Source organism: Eufriesea mexicana, unplaced genomic scaffold (assembly GCF_001483705.2).
Source record: "Eufriesea mexicana isolate 0111107269 unplaced genomic scaffold, ASM148370v2 scaffold2566, whole genome shotgun sequence".
Taxonomy (NCBI): Eukaryota; Metazoa; Arthropoda; class Insecta; order Hymenoptera; family Apidae; genus Eufriesea; species Eufriesea mexicana.
Genome location: NW_016910631.1, coordinates 294564 through 314732, shown reverse-complemented (window position 1 = coordinate 314732; position 20169 = coordinate 294564). Strand labels below are relative to the sequence as shown.

Below are 20169 nucleotides of genomic sequence, written 5' to 3'. Positions count from 1 at the left end.
CAGGGAAAACTGATAGAGCATGTTTATCTTGTTTAAATCGTTTAAAACAAAGTATAGGAGGCTGGCTCTGGCTGATACGGGCCGATAAAGTTCTCGGGCCTCGTCTATTTTTACAGCAGTCACTTTGGCTTCGGTCACTTTTATTTCTATCTCTGCAGCGGTTTTCTTCGTTGTTTCGAGATTGATCACGAGATCCACGTCGCTTAGTATGTCTGGTCCAGCAGTCGATAACCTTTAACAGAGGTGTATCAACTAAATTTATCAGGCAATTCGTTAAATATCCTATTAGATTGGAAAGTAATTTGAAAATGGTCGAAATGACAATTTTTAGCGTAAGCATTTATGAAGTACGTTCAGCTTAACACGTTCGTCGCTGCGTCACCTATATCTGGGTGACGGGTATGCTTCCGTGGGAGCACGCTCTTCTTGTTCAAGTTAAATAGGATTTACAGGAATTTTAAAAGGAATGTATATCGTCAATAGGTCGACCGCAATTGGCGACGGTTAATGACGAACCAAATCTCTTGAGGAACTTGTGCTTTTAGTGGACTGTATATTTTGTAATAGTTCCGGTTAACTCTTCTGAACTCTTCGAATGTTATTTGCTGACTGACTGGTACTGACCTAACTAACTTGTGCGATGCACGATCTTTCGGAGCCCATGGTTTCCAAAGGGAAATCGGTTTTTCCATTGGTGGTTGACAGGACCGAGAGTGGGCCCTCGGTCCGCGAATCAGATGCCCCCAAAGAAGGGAGGACCGTCTTCCGCGACCAGGTCTGCCGGTGGAGGAAGCCTCTCCCTCAAAGGGGGTTGCTGGTGGGCCACCCGCACATTCGTGATCCTTCCTGAAGGACCCGTTACTTTATGGCTCCGAAAGTCGCGACATCGCACATGGCCTGGTCCCTTTCTTTGCAGGCCTATTGTCAGCCAAATCCTAAGTGCTGTTGCCTGCTTTCTAACATTAATGGCTAAAGAAAGCCTCGTGTCCGGTGACCCGAGGGAAATAAAGAATTGTTTGAAAATGCATTGAAAATGAAGATAGAAAGAACACGGAACTTGAACTAAAACAGCAATTAGAATCTGGCTGCCAGACGACCCTAACGGTCTTCTGAGTCTATTCTAACCAAGGGACGAACAAAATACCGGCACGACATTCCAAGGCTTAACGAGGAATTTAATGAAATAAGCAATGAATTATAAATATAGGATATACAACATAAAAGTATGAAAAATATACACATTATACTATACTTTTTGTTCATTTATATTTAGGATAAAATATTATATTACACTATGTCGCGTGGTATTCGTTAAAACAGTCTAAACACATTTAAGGTGATTTTGGACAATTGGAAAAATAGGTCGTAGTGTTTTTACATTTTACCTAATTGTCTGTCAATATGTTTATGACTGGTAAAACTTTACCAAGTCTGCTACTCTGTTCTATCGTTTGGTTATTTGCAAAATGCAAGTTTGCTGATAGTAATTCAAAACGATTACAGGAAATGGAAAATTGTAAATAGGGTCTGTTGACCAACACATCTAACTAGCGGTGTCTGTACTAGACCCATCCAAATCATCAGTCCGATAACGTTCTAGCGCTCAGACAGTAGGATTTGGGCCCCGCGAGAAACTCAACCGAATCGCGTTGGGCGACGAACATGTTAAGGTAACGAAAGCTAATTACATATTCAATTGTAGTACCATTTGTACTACATACATTTACATACAATTGTATGTAAATAAGAGGAACGAATATATGAACCGTTCATAAATCAAAGTGATTAGTTTTGTATTTTGAATTTTTTAAAAATTTCGATATCAAAGAATTTGATTAATTAATTAACTTTTGAAAGAAATTTCAACTTTTTATTTTCTGCAGTTAATTGTTTTCGTATCTTATAATTAGTACATAAGTAGTATAGTAAGTATAGTAATTTTAATACTAGAACTACCCATCTGGATAAATATGCAGTTTATCTGCTTTACCCTAAACGCGTTTTTATTTTTCGGTTCTTTTACAAAAAAATAATCAAATACATCAAATTATTAAAAACTACAGAATGCGTGAGTCGATCTCTATGATTTTTGAATATGTTATAAAGGACAAGGTTCTGAACAACTTTTATTTGAACAATAATTGCCGCTTGCCCTTACTTTTCGAGATATTTGCAAAAAATTTTCACACTACCACATCGACTCTGCCTGTACGTGTGCCGTGAACGTGTCGGATCGGTTACGAAGGATCGACTCTCGTTTCTAGTCATGCAGTTCAAGTAACATTACCATTATAACGGAAATTACTCGATAGTTTTCGAGATATTTATGATTAAAGCTTTATTATTGTTAACTAGAGATTTCTTCTGGATATCTACTATGCGTGGCTGAAAAGAAGTCATCTCGCTCGGTTGCGCGGCAAGAGGGGTATTGCACTAGTAATACCCACTCTTCTATGACACTCCCAAAACTACTATCTCCAGGTTCGATAACGTGATACGTTAACACAGGCGTAAGATATCCGCAAAATTCTTACACTCGAATAATGGAAGACGCAATTGAAGACCTAGGATTGAAAATACAAAGCAGTGAGTCGGATAAGGAATCAGATGACAATAGCTCAGAAGATTTATAAGGTAAAGGAGTACAAAAGTAATAATAATTAACATCATTTATGAAAATTGATTTAAAATTTAAGATTTATTTTTTATGATAAATTAATTATGTAACTGCATCATACTAGATAACCGTTTAAAAAAATCATACGATACAACATAAATATGAAAAATATGTGTATAGTACAGCACGTTTGCTGCATAATGCAATGAAAAGTTAATCAAGATGCTAATTAGTAATTAGTAATTACAAATAATCATGTGTTCATCGGATGAATTTGAAATTAATATGTTTTTGGGATGAGTCTACGCGCTTGCGTCTATTTGTTGCGTCTGTCTCACTTTGACTCGTTGCTTCGTTCGCTTTCTTTGTCACATGGTGTTCTATGACCGGGCTAATAGGAAGGGATCAGTCCTGCCAATAAGGGAAGCGCTTTACTCTACTTCTGCCATGATTTAGAATGGTTGGGTTGGTGGGGATTCGGTCCTACAAGTTTCTCAGATGACTTCTTTTCAGCCACGCATAGTATATCCGATAGTTACCAAGTGGCATTGAGGCCTAACAGTATCATCCAAAAATTACCACCAGCGTGGGCAACAAACTGATAAATTGATAAACTGACAAGCAGTTCTAGCCAGTGTACACTGAGATGCATGAATCCATCACAAATTATTTATACTTTTTATTCGTTTCTTTTATTGTATCTTGACCTCTACAGATTCTAAATATATTGAAATTTATGAGTATATTCTAGTTTTCGCTAAAATTACAATTTAAATAGCAACTGCTAACAAAATTTTACGCATGACGAATATGGTCGTCATGACACGAAATACTGCCATTTCTCCACGACGGATATACTCGTTAAACACAGCTGATTGGTTAAATCATATGTGTGATCAATTTTATATCGAAATTTATCAGACAAAAGTTGATCTCGTTTCTATTAACAGCAAGAGACTCGATTAACACTAAACCTACTATGGTCTAATTATCATTTTGCAAACTTTTGTTAAAAGTTCCGCGTTCAAAGTTTTCACTTTAATCACGAAGACGAGTGATTTTTCGTAAAATATACAGTGGGTGCAGAAATTATTCGTATACTGATCAATTTTTGTTCGAAATTGTACGTATAATCATTTTCTCAATGCCTCCCATTGTTTAAAACTTCTACCTCTTTTCCATTAACCGGTCATTTGGCTATGGTAGGTTTAGTGTTAAATAAAGTAAATATTGCGATATAGTAAATAAAGCGAATATTAATTAAGACGGAATGTCATTTTGCAGAATATGTACCTGTGCAAAAGATCGTCTTCCAATGCCTTCAAGCTAATTTTGAAGCTATTTTGTTGTGTCGTTAATTCGGCTTTCTTGGCCTCCAGATCAGGTCTTTCAGCTTTCACGACGTCTCCAAGAAGTTGTTCCTCCAAACCGTCTTTTGTTACAGTAAAGTTGATAAGAGTAGTCTGTGCTTGTATTTCCGGTTTGTAATGAGGGTTAGCCAGTTTCGTTTGTATAATTAATCGAAAACGATGATCGTAATCTACCTCCTTGTCCCAAATTTTGATTGCCCTTTGATATAAGTGTGGTAAATATACAGGGTGTCTCACTTAAATCGAGCATTTAAATTATTTCTGCAGTTGTTGAAGAAGGAAAATATGACTGACAATGAGCTTCTTTGACAATGTAAAATGATAATGTCTTTGTTTGTGCTTTGTTTGTCACTTTTCTCTTTCAAAGTGAATTTCAAGAATGAAGTCGCAGATAATGTTAGAATTTGAAATACTTCAAATGTTTCTATTATCACAATCTATATTACAAGAATATTATAAAAGAAATCGATTAAAAATACGTTTTTAAGTTGCAAAAATATTTGGATGCATTGAAAATTTCTTAAACAAAATTAACGAGTTTTGTACACTTACATTATAATTTTTATGCAAAAGAATGAGACCTTAGAATGGGGTGAAGGTACATAAGTGTAACAGAAAAATGATAAATCACGTAAAGTGGGAATAAAACTTTGAATATATTGTTAATAAAAATTAATCTTTAACATGTTACACTGCTTAAAATGTATTGCAAAGTCAAGGAAATATTAAATCTATTCTTTAACGTTTAAAAACACTGCTATTTCAGCAATTTTAACTTGAATTTATTAAGTGTTCAAATACTTTCGTGACGTGAAAAATGGTTAGAATTTCATTCAATTTTTAATATCATTTTATAACATTTGGTTTATTAAGTATGTAACACATACTTATAAAGAATCCTCATTATATAAACACCCATTTTTTGAATATTTTATTATATCAATCTTTCGTTATTTGAATGTCCGAATATGAATAATATATTATTAATTATAATATTATATATAAACATGCAAAATTTTTATTTCCTTCTGTAACATGAAATTTATTTACAGTGATTTAGTATGAAATCGGTATAGCAAGTTATATGGTAATACTAATAATAATAATTAGATGATACTATTGTTACAGTTTACTATAGTTATATGGTTATAATAGTTATAATAATATTATTACAGTAATGTAATAATAACAGACAATAATAATTACATATATAATATAACATAACCAAAACATGAACAAGTAATTTCGACAATAAAATTGAAAAAGTATTAATAATTAATTAAGAAACTTAAATGTGGAGAACATGTCAGAAACTCATCACAAAAATAAGGTGTTGCAAAGTCAATCATTATAAATTTCATTTTTTTAATTTCGTTGGAAAGAAATTTGAAAGATGTTATTTTGTTTTTGATTTTATATTTCATAAATTATGTTATTTACAAACAAATGATATTTACTTTGTTTCATTTTGCCTTAAATATTAGATAAAACTGAGTGCCAACTGCTTGCTTTATTATATGAAAATTCTCTTTGCAAACATTTTTACTTCCCAATTAATTTATATAATGGAGTTTCCATTGTATGTAATAGAAAATTCGAATTATTTCGAGCATGATTCGAGGCTTGAAACTCTTGCAAGTCTTGAAAAATAGGTAATTGATAATTCATTAATTGGTAATAATTAGTAAATTTGAGAGTTTTGAGAATTTCGATTGTATTCCTCGTATAGTAGAATCGACTCGAATATAGAAAAAATAGAATGAAATTTCTTTTGGAATAATAAAATTTCACCAAAGTTTTTCTTTATTAAGATAGGATCAAACGTGACCCTGTATTATTTTTAATAAATTTGATTACTTAATGAGTAATAATAACATATTTTTATTTCGTTTTTATTTAATTTATAACAACATACTATTTCGTTTATTAAATAAATAAATTGTAATCTACCAAGAGTTTTAAGCCATTTGCGATTTGCAAAGCTTTCAAGAGTTCTAAGCATTGAGTCCTATTCGAAGTGATTTGAATTTCCATAGTTCTGAAAATTTTTAGGTGTTTCGAAGATAAGATTCAAACAACCATCACTAGTCATATGTTATTAAATGATATTGACTGCAATATGGCACTATGAAAGATGATAAGAAGTAGATATGAAGAAAATAAAGAATAATGGAAAAGGAAAATTTAGAAAAGATAGAACGTATAAAAAGAAACCAATGTCCTTGGAATTATCTTCACGACAATTATTATAAATATAATATTATTATTATACAATTATATAATTATATTATATTATTATATAACTATGTAATATTATATAATATAATTATTATAAGTATAATAAATACAATAAACTTTTTCAATATATAATCATCATAAGTACGATTTGAAACTATTTAAATTCCTCTTATACATTTTTTTCTTTTTTATCTTTAATAACGGCAGAAATAATTCAGATGTTCGATTTAGATACAATTACCGTAATTAAGTAATAACGTGTACTCTGTACAAACTTGTACACGTTTATTTATACATATGTATATATATATATATAAATATGCAATTCAAGTTTCATCGTGATTTCTGATTTACATTCATGTATAGAATTTCGAAGCTGATATTAAGTAATTTTTACCTACTATAATGAAACAGTTATGAATTAAGTAGTTTTCTATGAATGATGAACTAGATGCATCTTAAAAACTGCGTGTTATTTCACTTATTGTATGTAAATAATTAACGAAGTTTGCTAATTAATACAAAACTGTAATTGAAAGTTATCTATTAAAATTGTAACGAATCTGTAAAACGAGCAATTTTTAATTAAAAAAACGGAAACAAAAGAATACGAAAGAATGTAAAAAAATTAGAAAAGAATGTAGAAAAATTAAAAAATTTTTAACATGATCAATATTTCAAAAAGCACCTTGTCTATTATTAATTTTTTTCGTAGCATTTCAATAAAATGTACAATTAATAATTAACGACGAGAATAAGAAATTGGAAATAAAATATCGTGCATGAAATTATATTAAGTTGGAAAATAGTGAAGAAATTAAAAATATAGTTAACTAAATTATAAAAAATTAATACAAAATATAAAGTAATTCAAGATTACGAGCAGTTCCAATTTTTAACAAAATTAGTATTTTAATAAGTGCTTTCATTATTATTGACTCAAGTTTGCTACACGATTTTTTTCTTGTCATTACCTCTACTTAAATAAATAGTATGCAATATTTCAAATATTCGAATTGTAAGTAATGTAAATATTCCATTTCATTCTTTCATCTTTTGCATGAATTTTAATATTATATTGCAATGCAAATAGATATAAGCAAGTACCTTCCTCTCTTTATTAGATCTCTTTTAATAACTGGATCTAAAACGGGATCGATGGTTTCCATAATATTTTCAATTAAAACAATCCCTCCGTTTGCAATCGAAATTTCAATGGAATTTAAGTAATTCGGCTGAGTAAGCCTAAGTACTTGTAATTCTTCACCATATCGATTTTTTATCCATTTTATTCCTTGCAACTGTGGATCTATCATCAAAGGCCATCTTGTCGAATTCATTAAAATTGTTGCATTTTCAGAAGACATTCTGTCGGTTGGTAAACCTTAAAAAACATTCAATTTTTAGTTACACTTGGCAATTACCAAAGTCTTAGAATCGTTCAGTAATTGCGATTTAATTGTTAAGCAGCTCATAAGCAGAGTGTAAGTCCTCCGGGTCACCGATTTAATTGAAACTTTGTAGGTTTGTAGATTTTGTCATGCAGTTCAAGAAAATATATCATTATAGCCGCCACTACACAATAGTTTTTGAGATATTTACGATTAAAGTTTTATTACTTCTGCAACTACAGATTTATTTTCAATGGTTTTCAAGTGACGTTGTAACCTAACGGCGACACCCGAAAATTTCTATGATGCTATGAACTGTTGGGTAGTGGCGGCTATAATGATATATATTCTTGAACTGCATGCCGAAATCTATAAACCTACAAAGTTTCAATTAAATCGACGACCCGAAGGACTTGCACTCTCTTTGTCAGACAAAATACAAAATGGCTTTAACCATAGAGTGACAACGTAAGTACTTACGTTAAATAGATTTCTAACACTTAGTGATGATGTACGTCAGATTGACTCCGTAACATAACAATAGTAATGACTTGACGTCAAATTGACTAGTTACCCTATCAATAGTGGTAACTTGAAGTCAAATTGATTCCGTATCAGGAGAGTTAATTTGACTTCAAATTGACACCGTATTGTCAGTGGTAAGATTTGAGTATCTACTAGTATTTTTACAAGATCTAGATATCTAAGGATACGTCAAGTTGACGTCATGTCTATACTATACGGAGTCAATTTGACTTCAAGTCACCACTATTGATAGCGAGTCAAATTGTTGTCATGACACTACTAGCGATACGGAATCAAATTGACTTCAAGTCACCACTATTGATAGCGAGTCAAATTGTTGTCATAACACTACTAGCGATACGGAATCAAATTGACTTCAAGTCACCATTACTGATAGCGAGTCAAGTTATTGTCATGACACTACTAGCGATACGGAATCAAATTGACTTCAAGTCACCACTATTGATAGGGAGTCAAATTGTTGTCATGACACTACTAGCGATACGGAATGAAATTGACTTCAAGTCACCATTACTGATAGCGAGTCAAATTGTTGTCATGACACTACTAGCGATATGGAATCAAATTGACTTCAAGTCACCACTATTGATAGCGAGTCAAATTGTTGTCATGACACTACTAGCGATATGGAGTTAAATTAACTTCAAGTCGCCACTATTTATAGGAACTGAATTTGATGTCAAGTCATTACTGATAGGGAGTCGATTTGACGTTACGTTACCCCTAGTACTACGAAAATAGTTGTCCCTTAATTAACCATTATTCTGCAAACGTTTTTGCTGTACCCTAATTATGTAAATCAGGACCAATCACGCATTGTATCTTTTACAATAAACAATAGTTAAGAAAAACAAGAAAAATTGAACCAATCCTTACAGTACCTTCGAACACCTTAAATTAAGATTATAATAAAAATTTTGAAAAATATTTTATTTAAATGTATTTATTATATTTAAAGCTTCAATCTACGTTTATTTACGAGTAAATTAAATAACTCGAAGTGCTAAAGTAAGTTGCTAAAGTGCAACGGTGATGTCGAGACTAGGTTCTAGATGACAGCCTTATTTATTGACATAATCAATTTTTAATGCCGAATATCTAAAAAAACTGTCGAGTGTCTGGTCATATAAGGATATATATTCATAAACAACAGAACCAAATCTGTTAATATACAAAATTCCAACTAAATCGACGACTCGAAGGCCTTGCACTCTCCTTGTAGATATAGATGGGCAGATGCGCGTGATCGTGAGGAATGCTGGTCCATATGAGTGGAAAAAATGCGTGAGAGGTCAGCAGTGAAAGCAGGAGAGAGTATCGAATAATGAAATAAAGGAAATGCGTGCAAGAGGAATTCGGTGAAACTGAGAGCGAAAACTGTTGACCTGCGAGGTGCGGTCACGTGATAACTGTAACGTCTAACTGTGCATTTAAAACATACTTATCGACAGAGTAAGTTGCTGCTCTTCCTGATATTCCGACGGTATCATACCCACTCTGTCGACAATAAAAATGTTTAAACACGGGTATAGGTTAGGTCTTTGCGCTGAGAATTTCAAGGAAGCATGCTATGAGCTCGTTTTCTCGGGAATGTAAATGTAAATGTCGAGAAATATATGTGACATGGAAAAATATTTTAAACGAAGAGCCATATGATTGCGATATTTATTTGGCTTTAGGAAACCGAGTAATGGTTAAGTTTTCATGTACGAACCAAAAATTTTTATTAGATATTCTTACACATAATTTTGAAATATTTGCGAAACATTAGATACTTGTGTTTTTCGCATCAATTATTTTTAGGATATACAGTTTCGAAGTTTTAAAGGTTTCAAAATTTTTAAACCGAAGATACGATATAATTAGGTTATATTGTCGTAAGACAGTTGGACCCGTTTAAAAATTAGTGATACTTTACCGAAGGAAAAGTAATCGCTTGATTAACATAAGCTTTTGTAACTTGTTTCAACATATTATAAGCTGTGTAAAACAATATTAAGTTTTCAAAAAAATATCTCGTATTTAGCTTTGCGACGCGTGTTACTTCATTTTGAAGTAATTTTTTCAGTATGGCCTACCGGTGTGCAGCATTTCATTCAAATGGGGTTAGTGACATAAAAAAATGAAAATGGACTACCATATTTTCTAGTCATTGATGTTCGAACATTCCAATTTTTTTGAAAATTAATTATGAAATAAAATAAAAATAAAAATGAAAATTAACAAAATGGCTATTTATATTTGATATATCGAATTTTTACGAAAAATTTCATTGTTCTTTGTTAATAACTTTTGAAATTGTTAACAATTTAAAAAATTAGATTCATCATTGTTAACATTTTAAATTAGATTTAAATTTAATTAGATTTATTAACATTTTAAAAAATAAAGATACATAAAATAATAAAATAATAAAGATATACAAAAGTGTTTCTTGATATTAATGCAGTATACGTAAATTTTACGAATTTATTTGATATTTTATTGATTTTTTAAAATAAAGAGTACCTTTATGTCCGTAAAGTAAAAATTGTTAATTATAAAAGGTTGAAAATGTATTTACCTTCATTGTTCCATTGTGCAATTTGTGCATCGTCCGTCAATAAAGTTAGGATATCCAAATCAGGAGTTCTTGGTATTTTTACTTCTAAATTTTCCAAAAATGGTAACCATTTGTCAACCATTAAATCGGTTCTATATTTTCGAGTAAAGCAGCCCATGTATGATAAAAATGCTGTTACTAGCAAAATGTCACCAGGTACTCATTGTAATTGTTAAAATAGTTAAAACATTTATAATATTTAAAATAACAATTTTTTTTATTTTCAAATCGCGATAATAAGCAACTTTTTAAATTGTTAAACCTTTTCGCTGCTTTCTTCATTTTTGGTCAATTAATGTAATCGTTAAGTTTCAAAGTTTCTCAAAAAGTTTTCAAATTTTCCATTAATGGTAAAAATAATTTTATCATGTTTCGATATTAATTTGACAAGTGTCTTAATTAAAATTCGATATATGAAGATGGAGAATGGAAAATAATAGAAACTAACATTTCTACCGTCTCAGACCATCGAATTTTTTCAGATGCTAAACCATTGACCAATCTGTTAGCAAGGTCGATTGTTAGTGCAGTGGCGTCGGCTTCATCCTGACATTTTTGTTTCTCAGCTAAGGCTGCGTTCATTCTTCCTCCTAGAATGTCGAGCACTTTCTGTAATTCCTACAATGATAGAATTGCACGTGATTAATTTCAATAAATAATGGTTATTTTGAAAAGTTATTTTATATAGATATATTTTTAACGATTAATCGAGACAAATAATGGTCACTTTTCAAAATTATTTTATATTTTTATAATTATCTCTAATTTTATTTTATATTTTATGCATTTTATGTATTATTTTTTACATTTTGCATATTATATTCTATATTTTTCTAATTGTATTTTACATTGTACATGTTTTATGCATTGCATTTCATATTTTTTCGTATTCACGTATTATATTCTTCGTTTTACATATTTTACATATTATATTCTACATTTTGCATATTTTATGAATTGCATTTTACATTTTAAGTATTTTATTTAATCTATTCTACATTTTAAATAGTTTCTCTATTATATTCCACATTTCATATATTTTATCTATTACATTATACATTTTACGTATTTTATGTATTGCATTTTACATTTTAAATACTTTATCTATGAAATCGTACATTTTATGTATCTCATATATGATATACTACATTTTACATATTTTACATATCATATTCTATATTTTATTATTATATAATAAAATATACATTCGACATCTTATTTTTCTGTAATAAAATATACGAAACCAAAATTACGATGAAATAAATTGCGATTAATTTTTAGAGTCACGATTTTAAAGGAAAGGAAGTTAATCAACAATTATGTAAATTTGCAGAAAACAAGATACACGTGTATAACAATTTTTATTACGTGTACTCTAGGGCATGAATAACAAATTAACTGAAAATTTACCGCTAATCGTGTTCTCAAGGCATTCAAGTGATCCATAGCGGCTTTCAGCTCGGCATTAGCTTGCGCAAGGGCAGCTCTTAACGGCTTTACTGTCTCATTAATATAATGGAAAACCATAATATTTCTCACCCAACTGCAGAGACCTGCAGCTGCCTGTGATTTTGAATGAATAATCTCCGGATCAAAATCTAAAAATGTAATCAAATTATTGTCTTTTTAATGCGTATTTATATCCCTATACTTTATGTACATTGTGCATTTTAATATAGTAAGTAGAATTTAATATAGTAAAGTAGAAAAGTATATATGATTAATTTTAATCCTTTGCATTCGGAAACCTTTCGTTATAGAAAAATAATAATTCGAAATATTTCTATTATAATAGTCGATGACATTTTTCATGTCATCATGAAAAACTAAATAGTCGACGACACTTTTCATGTTATCAATAACATGAAAAGAAATCGTCGATAAATTAACGTATAGAATTATTTTATTTTAATATTTTATCTATCGTTATATAAATTAAAGTAATAATAATACAGTTATTATCACTTTTCACTCTCTATTCGATAATTTCAGTATGAAAAGAGGAGAGTTTTCTTTTGAGTGCAGAGGATTAAATATGGTGAAAAAAGGACAGAAAAAATATTTAATTATTAGATTAATAGATACTAATGAAGTCTAAAAATATCCTACATAATGATAGATTTTCTTGAACTGGATGACTAAATTTAGAAACCTGTAAAGTTTTAACTAAATCAATCACTCGAAGGATTTGCATTCTCCTTGTTAGCGAGTGGCAGATGCATGAATTGCGTAGTAGAATATCGAATGATCGTTGCTGCGACTGATGAGTGGTTGGAAAGGTACGAACATGGATCGTAAGAATGCTATTATTAAATGATTATTAATGAACGAAGGACGACCGATTTTGGGAAACGCTTCGAGAACCTTAGAGGGTTTAACGTGGTATGAATCAGCATAAAAGGGATGTCACATGATGCAAGAGCCAGAGTGAGAGTTCCAGGGTGTGTTAGAACGAGAATTAGAGTATAATTGTGTCAAATACAAATCTGTATTTTCACAATAAATATCGTTATGTCGAAAGAGTTGTCACTCCTTTGTGAATGCCAGTCCTACAATTATTCACTGTTAATTAAGTAATATTTGATTTAAACTTATAACATATTGTTAACCTTTGTTGTTGATGTATGGTTGAATAGCTTTGACTACGTCAGGATGAATATTTTCTTTGTCGTAACTCCGAAGTTGCGAAAGAAACGTGTCAATGTGACCCATCATTGCTTTGCACGCTTTCCAGCTTCTGTCTTTTGGAATCTTTCCCCGGGGAGCGAATAAAACCAAAACTGCTTGTACCACCATTGCCACTTGCTCCGGTGGTGTTCCAAAGGATTTTAATTCCGTCAGATTATTCTGGAATTTGATTAGTGGTTTTGAAAAATTATTAAAATTAGTTGTCATTTATATCTTTATTATTTACCTCTATATATCTTTATCAATTTTACTTCAAAATGTAACATTTTCTTTTATACCTATCTATCCTGTGTTTTATTTTAGGATTTATTTAAATTAAATTTAAAATTCACTTAAATTCTAAAATAAATCACAGAGCAGTTTTATTTAAATTGAATTTAAAAATGTATTTAAATTCTAAAACGAATTACAGAGTGGATCAATATAAAATAAAAACATAAAAGTTAATTGGAGAAACATAATATTTCGATCTTCATTGTTTCATAATTTTGTTTCTCCTTTAAGTTTAATCTACGTATGATCATACCGATCGTGTGTCCAATTACGCTACGTATTATTATTTTCATTTTAAACAAACTATTGAAATTTATTGTATAACGATACAAACAAATTATAGTTTTCATGGAACATCAGGAAAAAATATATTACAAAGCGTTAAATATTTAGCATCTGTTAACTCTTTGCGGCACAGGATTTCACATATTAAAATAGATCCATGTTGCATACAAATTTTATTGCGCTTTAAATGAAACAAAATTGGTATATTTTTATTAATAAAGGAATCACGTAATGTAAAAACATAAAACTAGGAAAAACGGTTGTTGCAATAAACCTTCCGCTTGCAACAATTGATGAACCTGTACTGGCATGTTGAATGTTGCCAGCACAAGCGAATACATTTATAACATTCGTCGAAGGTATTACTAACTGCTTTACGTAAATAAGACGAAATATAAACCTATACGCGTGCAGCTATTGCAATATTTCTGAGACTAAAAATGTCCCACCATGCATTACGGTGCATCAAAAAGGTGGGACACTTTTAATCCAAGCGTGCCCCAAAGAGTTAAAGGATGGTACCTTTAGTATATCACTTTTAAAACTTTAGACTACTATTTAAGACAAAAAAATCGATTTCTCCAAAATTTCAAACTGTTCTGCCTTAAACACGAGGATGAAAAAGACTACGGTGATTTTCTTACGATTATTATATTCGTCGAATTTAGCTCATTCGAATCAAAATGAACTGGATTAATTTTGTTTGAAAGACAAGAGCAATTATTGTACCATAATTTATCGAAACTTTCGTATGCAAATACCAATATCAAAATTGAATCAGTTATCGCAGTCGAAATTAAAATAAAACTTACCATTAGATTGAAATAATTAAAAGATTCGAAAGTACTATGAAATTATTACTTTATTTAGCGTATCGAGAGCAGCCTCAGCCTGTCGAACTGCAGGTTCTGCTTTCGCCAAATCTTCGTCGCATCTTCTCTGCCTCTCTGCTACTGTCTCTTTTATTTCCGCTACCTTCGCTTCTTCCTCAGACACTGTTAACAATTTTTCATTAAATACATGGATATATGAATTCAATACATGAACTACTTTTTATAGTTCCCTGTACAGATACAAATAAAATCAAAATATCGATCGTACCTTCAGTGTCATTCATTTTAAATTATCGATATTGTTGCGGCCCTAGGACCGCAATGTCCCAAGTCAAGTAGAGGCCTGTTTTATGCCTCTATTGCAAGGGTCCCTTCACTTGCACATGCTCAGTGTCACCTAAACCACCGCTAGGATAAACCGTGACAAGGACCCATATATTATTCTCTAGACGACAGGCATAAGAACCCAAATGTTTAAACAACCACCACCACCGAAAGACGCTGAAGTTAGCATACACCCCCAATATCATACCAACCAATGAGAAGACAGTCGATCCTTATAAAACTACCGACAAGGCATTCACAAGAAGATTCTCAGTAAAACCTCCATCACGACCACATCAAGATTCTCTCTAAACTCCATCACGACCACAACATCAGCAATCGAGACCCACCAACGCTCAGCGCAGGAGACTGTCTACTACTATAGAATTCCTTGCAGTTCAACACTAACCAGGTCTACCTCTATCAAGTTAGAGTGGGCCGCATCCTAAGAGCATTGCCGCAGCAGCGTAGCGGGCCTTACAACCCCGTGAAACTCCACGAGCGAGTTGCAGTGTTCGGGACGCAACAGCTATGTAGGATTGGAAATGACCATGGGGTCGAAAGAATGTCTGAAGCGTTTGAATTTGGAACAAAGGTGACCGCATGCGAGAAGATCGAGTGGACATGACATTCGATTGGAAGTTAGTTTATGAGTGCGGCTTGTGTTTGCAGTACCTTGTCCACCGAGGTTGCAGGGAAGAGGCATGATTGGGAAGGAAAGTCTGAGTGTGGAAAAAGGGTAGAATGGTTTACCTTTTAGTGCCGGACGACGATATATCGTTGACGACGATATATCGTCGCATGCTGCACTTGCGAAAAGTGCCAACGACGATATATCGTTGCGTATGCGATGGCGCCTTATTCTACGCATTGCGAGAAAGCTCTATCTCAAAATAAATTTATAAAACGTTATAAACGGTCTAATTTCATTGCAGAAAAATTTAAAAAATTGTTTTCGGGTTTAATTTTTTGTTATATTCTATGCTGGTTGGTGCCATGGAGTCATCCTTTCGTTCTCAGGACTGATATCGGTTATTTTATTAAAAATGATCGAAAATGTAATACTTATACTTCATACTATGTGACCTACATAAAACTGTGATCAGAAGATGATTATTCTTATGTGCAACAATCGTTTCTAGAAGAGAAACTTGTTTCTATATTTTTCATCGTGTTTTATATCGATGTTATTCGTACGATTTTCAATGAATATTGAAACACAATTGGTATTACATTTGTGGTAAAGGATCGAATTTATAGAAATTGCACTTTAAACTTTGATTTTATTTTATTCTCTTCCAGATACAAATGCGCGGAGGCTAGCGACTTGTGCCATGTGTGATGCAGACAGAAAATTGTCGAAAGAGTGGGTGTTCCCTATAGGCCCTATGACGACCCATTGCGTCACAAGGTCCTGCTTCGAAAATTGATAATCTTGATGGTTCCTCGAAGCAAACATAGATCCCGATGCAGAGTGACGCCATCCAAATAAAGACTCCTCTCACACATTATTTTCCCTTTCTTCGGTAATATGCTGCATTTTGAATTTTTTAAGTATCATTCTTAGTTCGGATTTCATTAGTAAATTCGTTCGGTTATCTTCGCATAGGCACCAGTTCCCCGCGCGGCATTAAAAGGGTTAAATAAGGGTGCAAGGGTGCAGAGCATCAGAGAGTCTGTCGATTAGTGTGTCAGTCAGAGAGTATGTAAGAAGTCCAAGTCAGTCTAAGAAAGATCAGAAGAGAGTGCCCATAGCGAATCTCTCTTGTTTCTATTTATAAGCTTATTTTATTCAATTAGGAAGCCAACAATACTATCTTTAGTCAACCCACCCAAATCCGATCCTGCAGCTATAACTATGAAAGCCCGTAGATCGGTAAATTCTACGTTCTACCGTTCAAGTTTAGCATTTACTTAACGTTTACCATATTCAGTAAATGGTAAAAGTCCAAAAAAAGTTTGCGAATGCTTACATTCCGAGTTATCACCAAACAATTTCGGTAAATGATAGAATTTATCAAAATCAATTGGTAAAAGTTTATTTTCGTTCGAATTAGGTTTGTTTTAGGTTTCATTTCATTGTGTACATTAGTCTTAAGTACAATTCCTTTCTTTAATGTTCCTCGCTTTGTCGGCCATAGTTAACATAACCTCAAATACGTACGCTATTAACCAAATGGAACGGAATTTTATTAATTGGTATTATTAAATCCTGGTATCTATCACTGTACTCAAAGATGTAAGAGTGCAGAAGTGTTTTGTCTGCCATCTGTAACGTTTGTCTTTGTCGGAAAGAAAGAAATGAAGAATAAACCGTGAAAAGTGAATGTCGTGATTGCAAAAGAATGGTGTGTGTACAAAATCCCAAAATAAAGTTCTTATCAGAGAAAATATCGTTGTCAGATGAATAGAAAATATTCCTGAAAACACAGTGAAACAACAGTATCGATTGAAATGATTTTGAAAGCTCGAAAAGGAAGCGTTTATAAATTACTTCTGACATTTACCACCTCGCTATGGTAAATTGTAGGGTTTATCGGTAAAATTTAGGATTCACCAATCTACAGGTTTTTACAGTAATAATTGTTTTTCATTTTCTAATATACAGGGTGTTAAAAACAATTTTTCAAGACTTTGAGGAGATAGCACTCAGCAAGAGAAGTATAAAATGTCCAATCAATGTAAATCCAAAAGTTAAACCTTTCAACGGAAAATTGACTCTTACTATCTAAGAATATTCGATAACGTGAATTTTTCTGCAGTAAGTTAAATATAAATAGTGGAATTGATTCAGAAATACGTTCAAGGTAAAGCAAATACGGTCAGCATAAGATTATTAGACTAGCATCGACAAAGCTTACTTCAAAACCTCAAACGTGATACAAATTTTTAGTCTTCATTTAGCATTGAGCGTGATAAAGTGAAAGCGTTATTCTCGGATTGCTAACAATGGCCGTTCATTATTGCAAGATTTCTTTATTAAAAGCAAGGTGGAGTTGATACACAGGGTGTCTCAGTAACGGTAGTATAACCAGAAAAGGCATGATTATACACGAAAAAACAAATCGAAAATAAAGAATAAAATTTTTTCATTTAGAGCTTCGTTGTCGAGAAATTCGACTTTGAATATTCACCGAGTGCGCGTGCACCTAACTTTGGTTTAGGCGAATGGAGCATCAGTGTACCAACATACTCGGCGAATATTCAAAGTCGATTTTCTCGACAACGAAGTTTTAAATGGAAAAATTGTATTCTTCATTTTCGATTTGTTTTTTCATGTAGAATCATCCCCTTTTCGGTTGTAATACTATTGCTGAGACACCCTATATAGGATTTACTTAAAAATACAATACAACTCTAACAATGCGACACGTTCGGCCTGGTTAGATTCACAACGCAATACTTCAACGCAACACGATTGCTTCGCTTGTGCAGAAAAGAATTGTGTTGACTTGTGTTGAAATGTTCAAGACTGACTTAGGTCAACTGACTGACCGAGGTCTGACCCTAGCATCCCTTTTATTATAATTAAAATTAATTACAATATATTAATTATAATATATTTTCAGACACACTACACACTCGTATGACTCGCCCAACAGTTGCATGTGCATTCCGAGGACTCATTCGCCCCTTTCATGCTAATGGTAATCCAGCATAAACATTCAATCGATCCTCTGTCATTCGCGTTTACACTCATTCGCTCTATTTACCATTCCGCATTATTAAAGTTATTATTAGTATTAATTTCTGCTGTGTTTAGAAAGACTTAGTTTGTGATTTCAACACGATGACACACCACACATTTTGCAGTAAACGCGAGGAAATATTCTAATGAAGCTTTCGATGATAGGTGTATAGGTCGAAAAGGCCCAGTAGAATGGTCTCCTCGATAACTTCATTTCAATTCATTAGATTTTTTTGTATGAAAATATTTAAAAACAATATTTAAAAGCAATAATGACCCACAAATAGTAATATGGAAGAATTACGAAAACGAATAGAAAATGCGTGTCAAACAATAAGAAATTCGGGAGGAATACTTGCAGATGTGCGTCGATCAATGATCCTAGATGTGAACTTTGCATTGCAATAGAGAGAAAACACATGGAAAATTTACTGTAACAAAGAAGGTTCGTATTAAATTTCCATTTATAAAAGAATTTTTGTAGATGATTGTCTAATAATCTTGTGTTGACAACTTTGAATGTACTTCTGAAAGAAACTCACTTACGTTGTCGAATATTCTTAGATACTAAAAGTCGATTTTCTGTCAAAAAGATTGACTTTTGGACCTACGTTAATTCACTGAGTATAAGTCCTCTTGAAACTCTTTTCTTTAATACCCTGTATATTGTAGTATAATTCATAAAAAGTTTAACTAATAGGTCTTTCAAAAAATTATTAGCAAAAATTGTGTTATTTATAAATTCCTTGAAGTGTGTGTGCGTGTGCATACAGGCGTGTGTATTTTGAAAGAACTGTTTGAGAACAAAATTTCTATATTTTTCAATTTTTTTTTGGAATACCTGTTGCTATGAAATGCAGAAAGTGGAACATGTAACATTGCGAGTGATGCATTTACTTAATAGTTCAAGCGTTCGAGCACACTGCTTTGAATGCCAATGCATGCTTGCGTCTTTCTTCTGAAATCAGCTCTAGCTGTTAACACATTGCAGACAAATGACGAGATATCTCGCGTTTCGAATTGCGTTATTAGTAGCCATTGACGAAATATCTCGAATTTTCTATACCTATTTTCTAATTAGAATTAGCTATAAAACAACTTATTAAAATTTCGTTATACTTGATACGATTAATAATAAAATATCCGCGATGCTTTATCAATTTTGGTTTAATATCATTATCACATTATGAGGAACGCGAGTCAAGTGAGGTATATTGCCTAGGGTCAGAGTTATTTGCTATTTCCGAGAAATAGAATTATGAGCCACTTGAGCTGCAGTCTTTAGGTGGTACATGATTTTCAGTTGTTTTTGAG

The 20169-nt window shown here is 32.1% G+C and overlaps 1 protein-coding gene across 1 annotated transcript in view; it reads right to left on the bottom strand.

Moving 5' to 3' along the window:
* LOC108550230 (dynein beta chain, ciliary) overlaps nucleotides 1-20169 on the bottom strand; it is a 194535-nt gene that overhangs the window by 21393 nt on the left and 152973 nt on the right. Inside the window, 9 exon segments of the mRNA XM_017903927.1 lie at nucleotides 3-232; nucleotides 3911-4186; nucleotides 7333-7609; nucleotides 10726-10923; nucleotides 11018-11036; nucleotides 11209-11382; nucleotides 12175-12362; nucleotides 13374-13611; nucleotides 14872-15005. Of these exon segments, the coding sequence (XP_017759416.1) occupies nucleotides 3-232; nucleotides 3911-4186; nucleotides 7333-7609; nucleotides 10726-10923; nucleotides 11018-11036; nucleotides 11209-11382; nucleotides 12175-12362; nucleotides 13374-13611; nucleotides 14872-15005 (1734 nt within the window).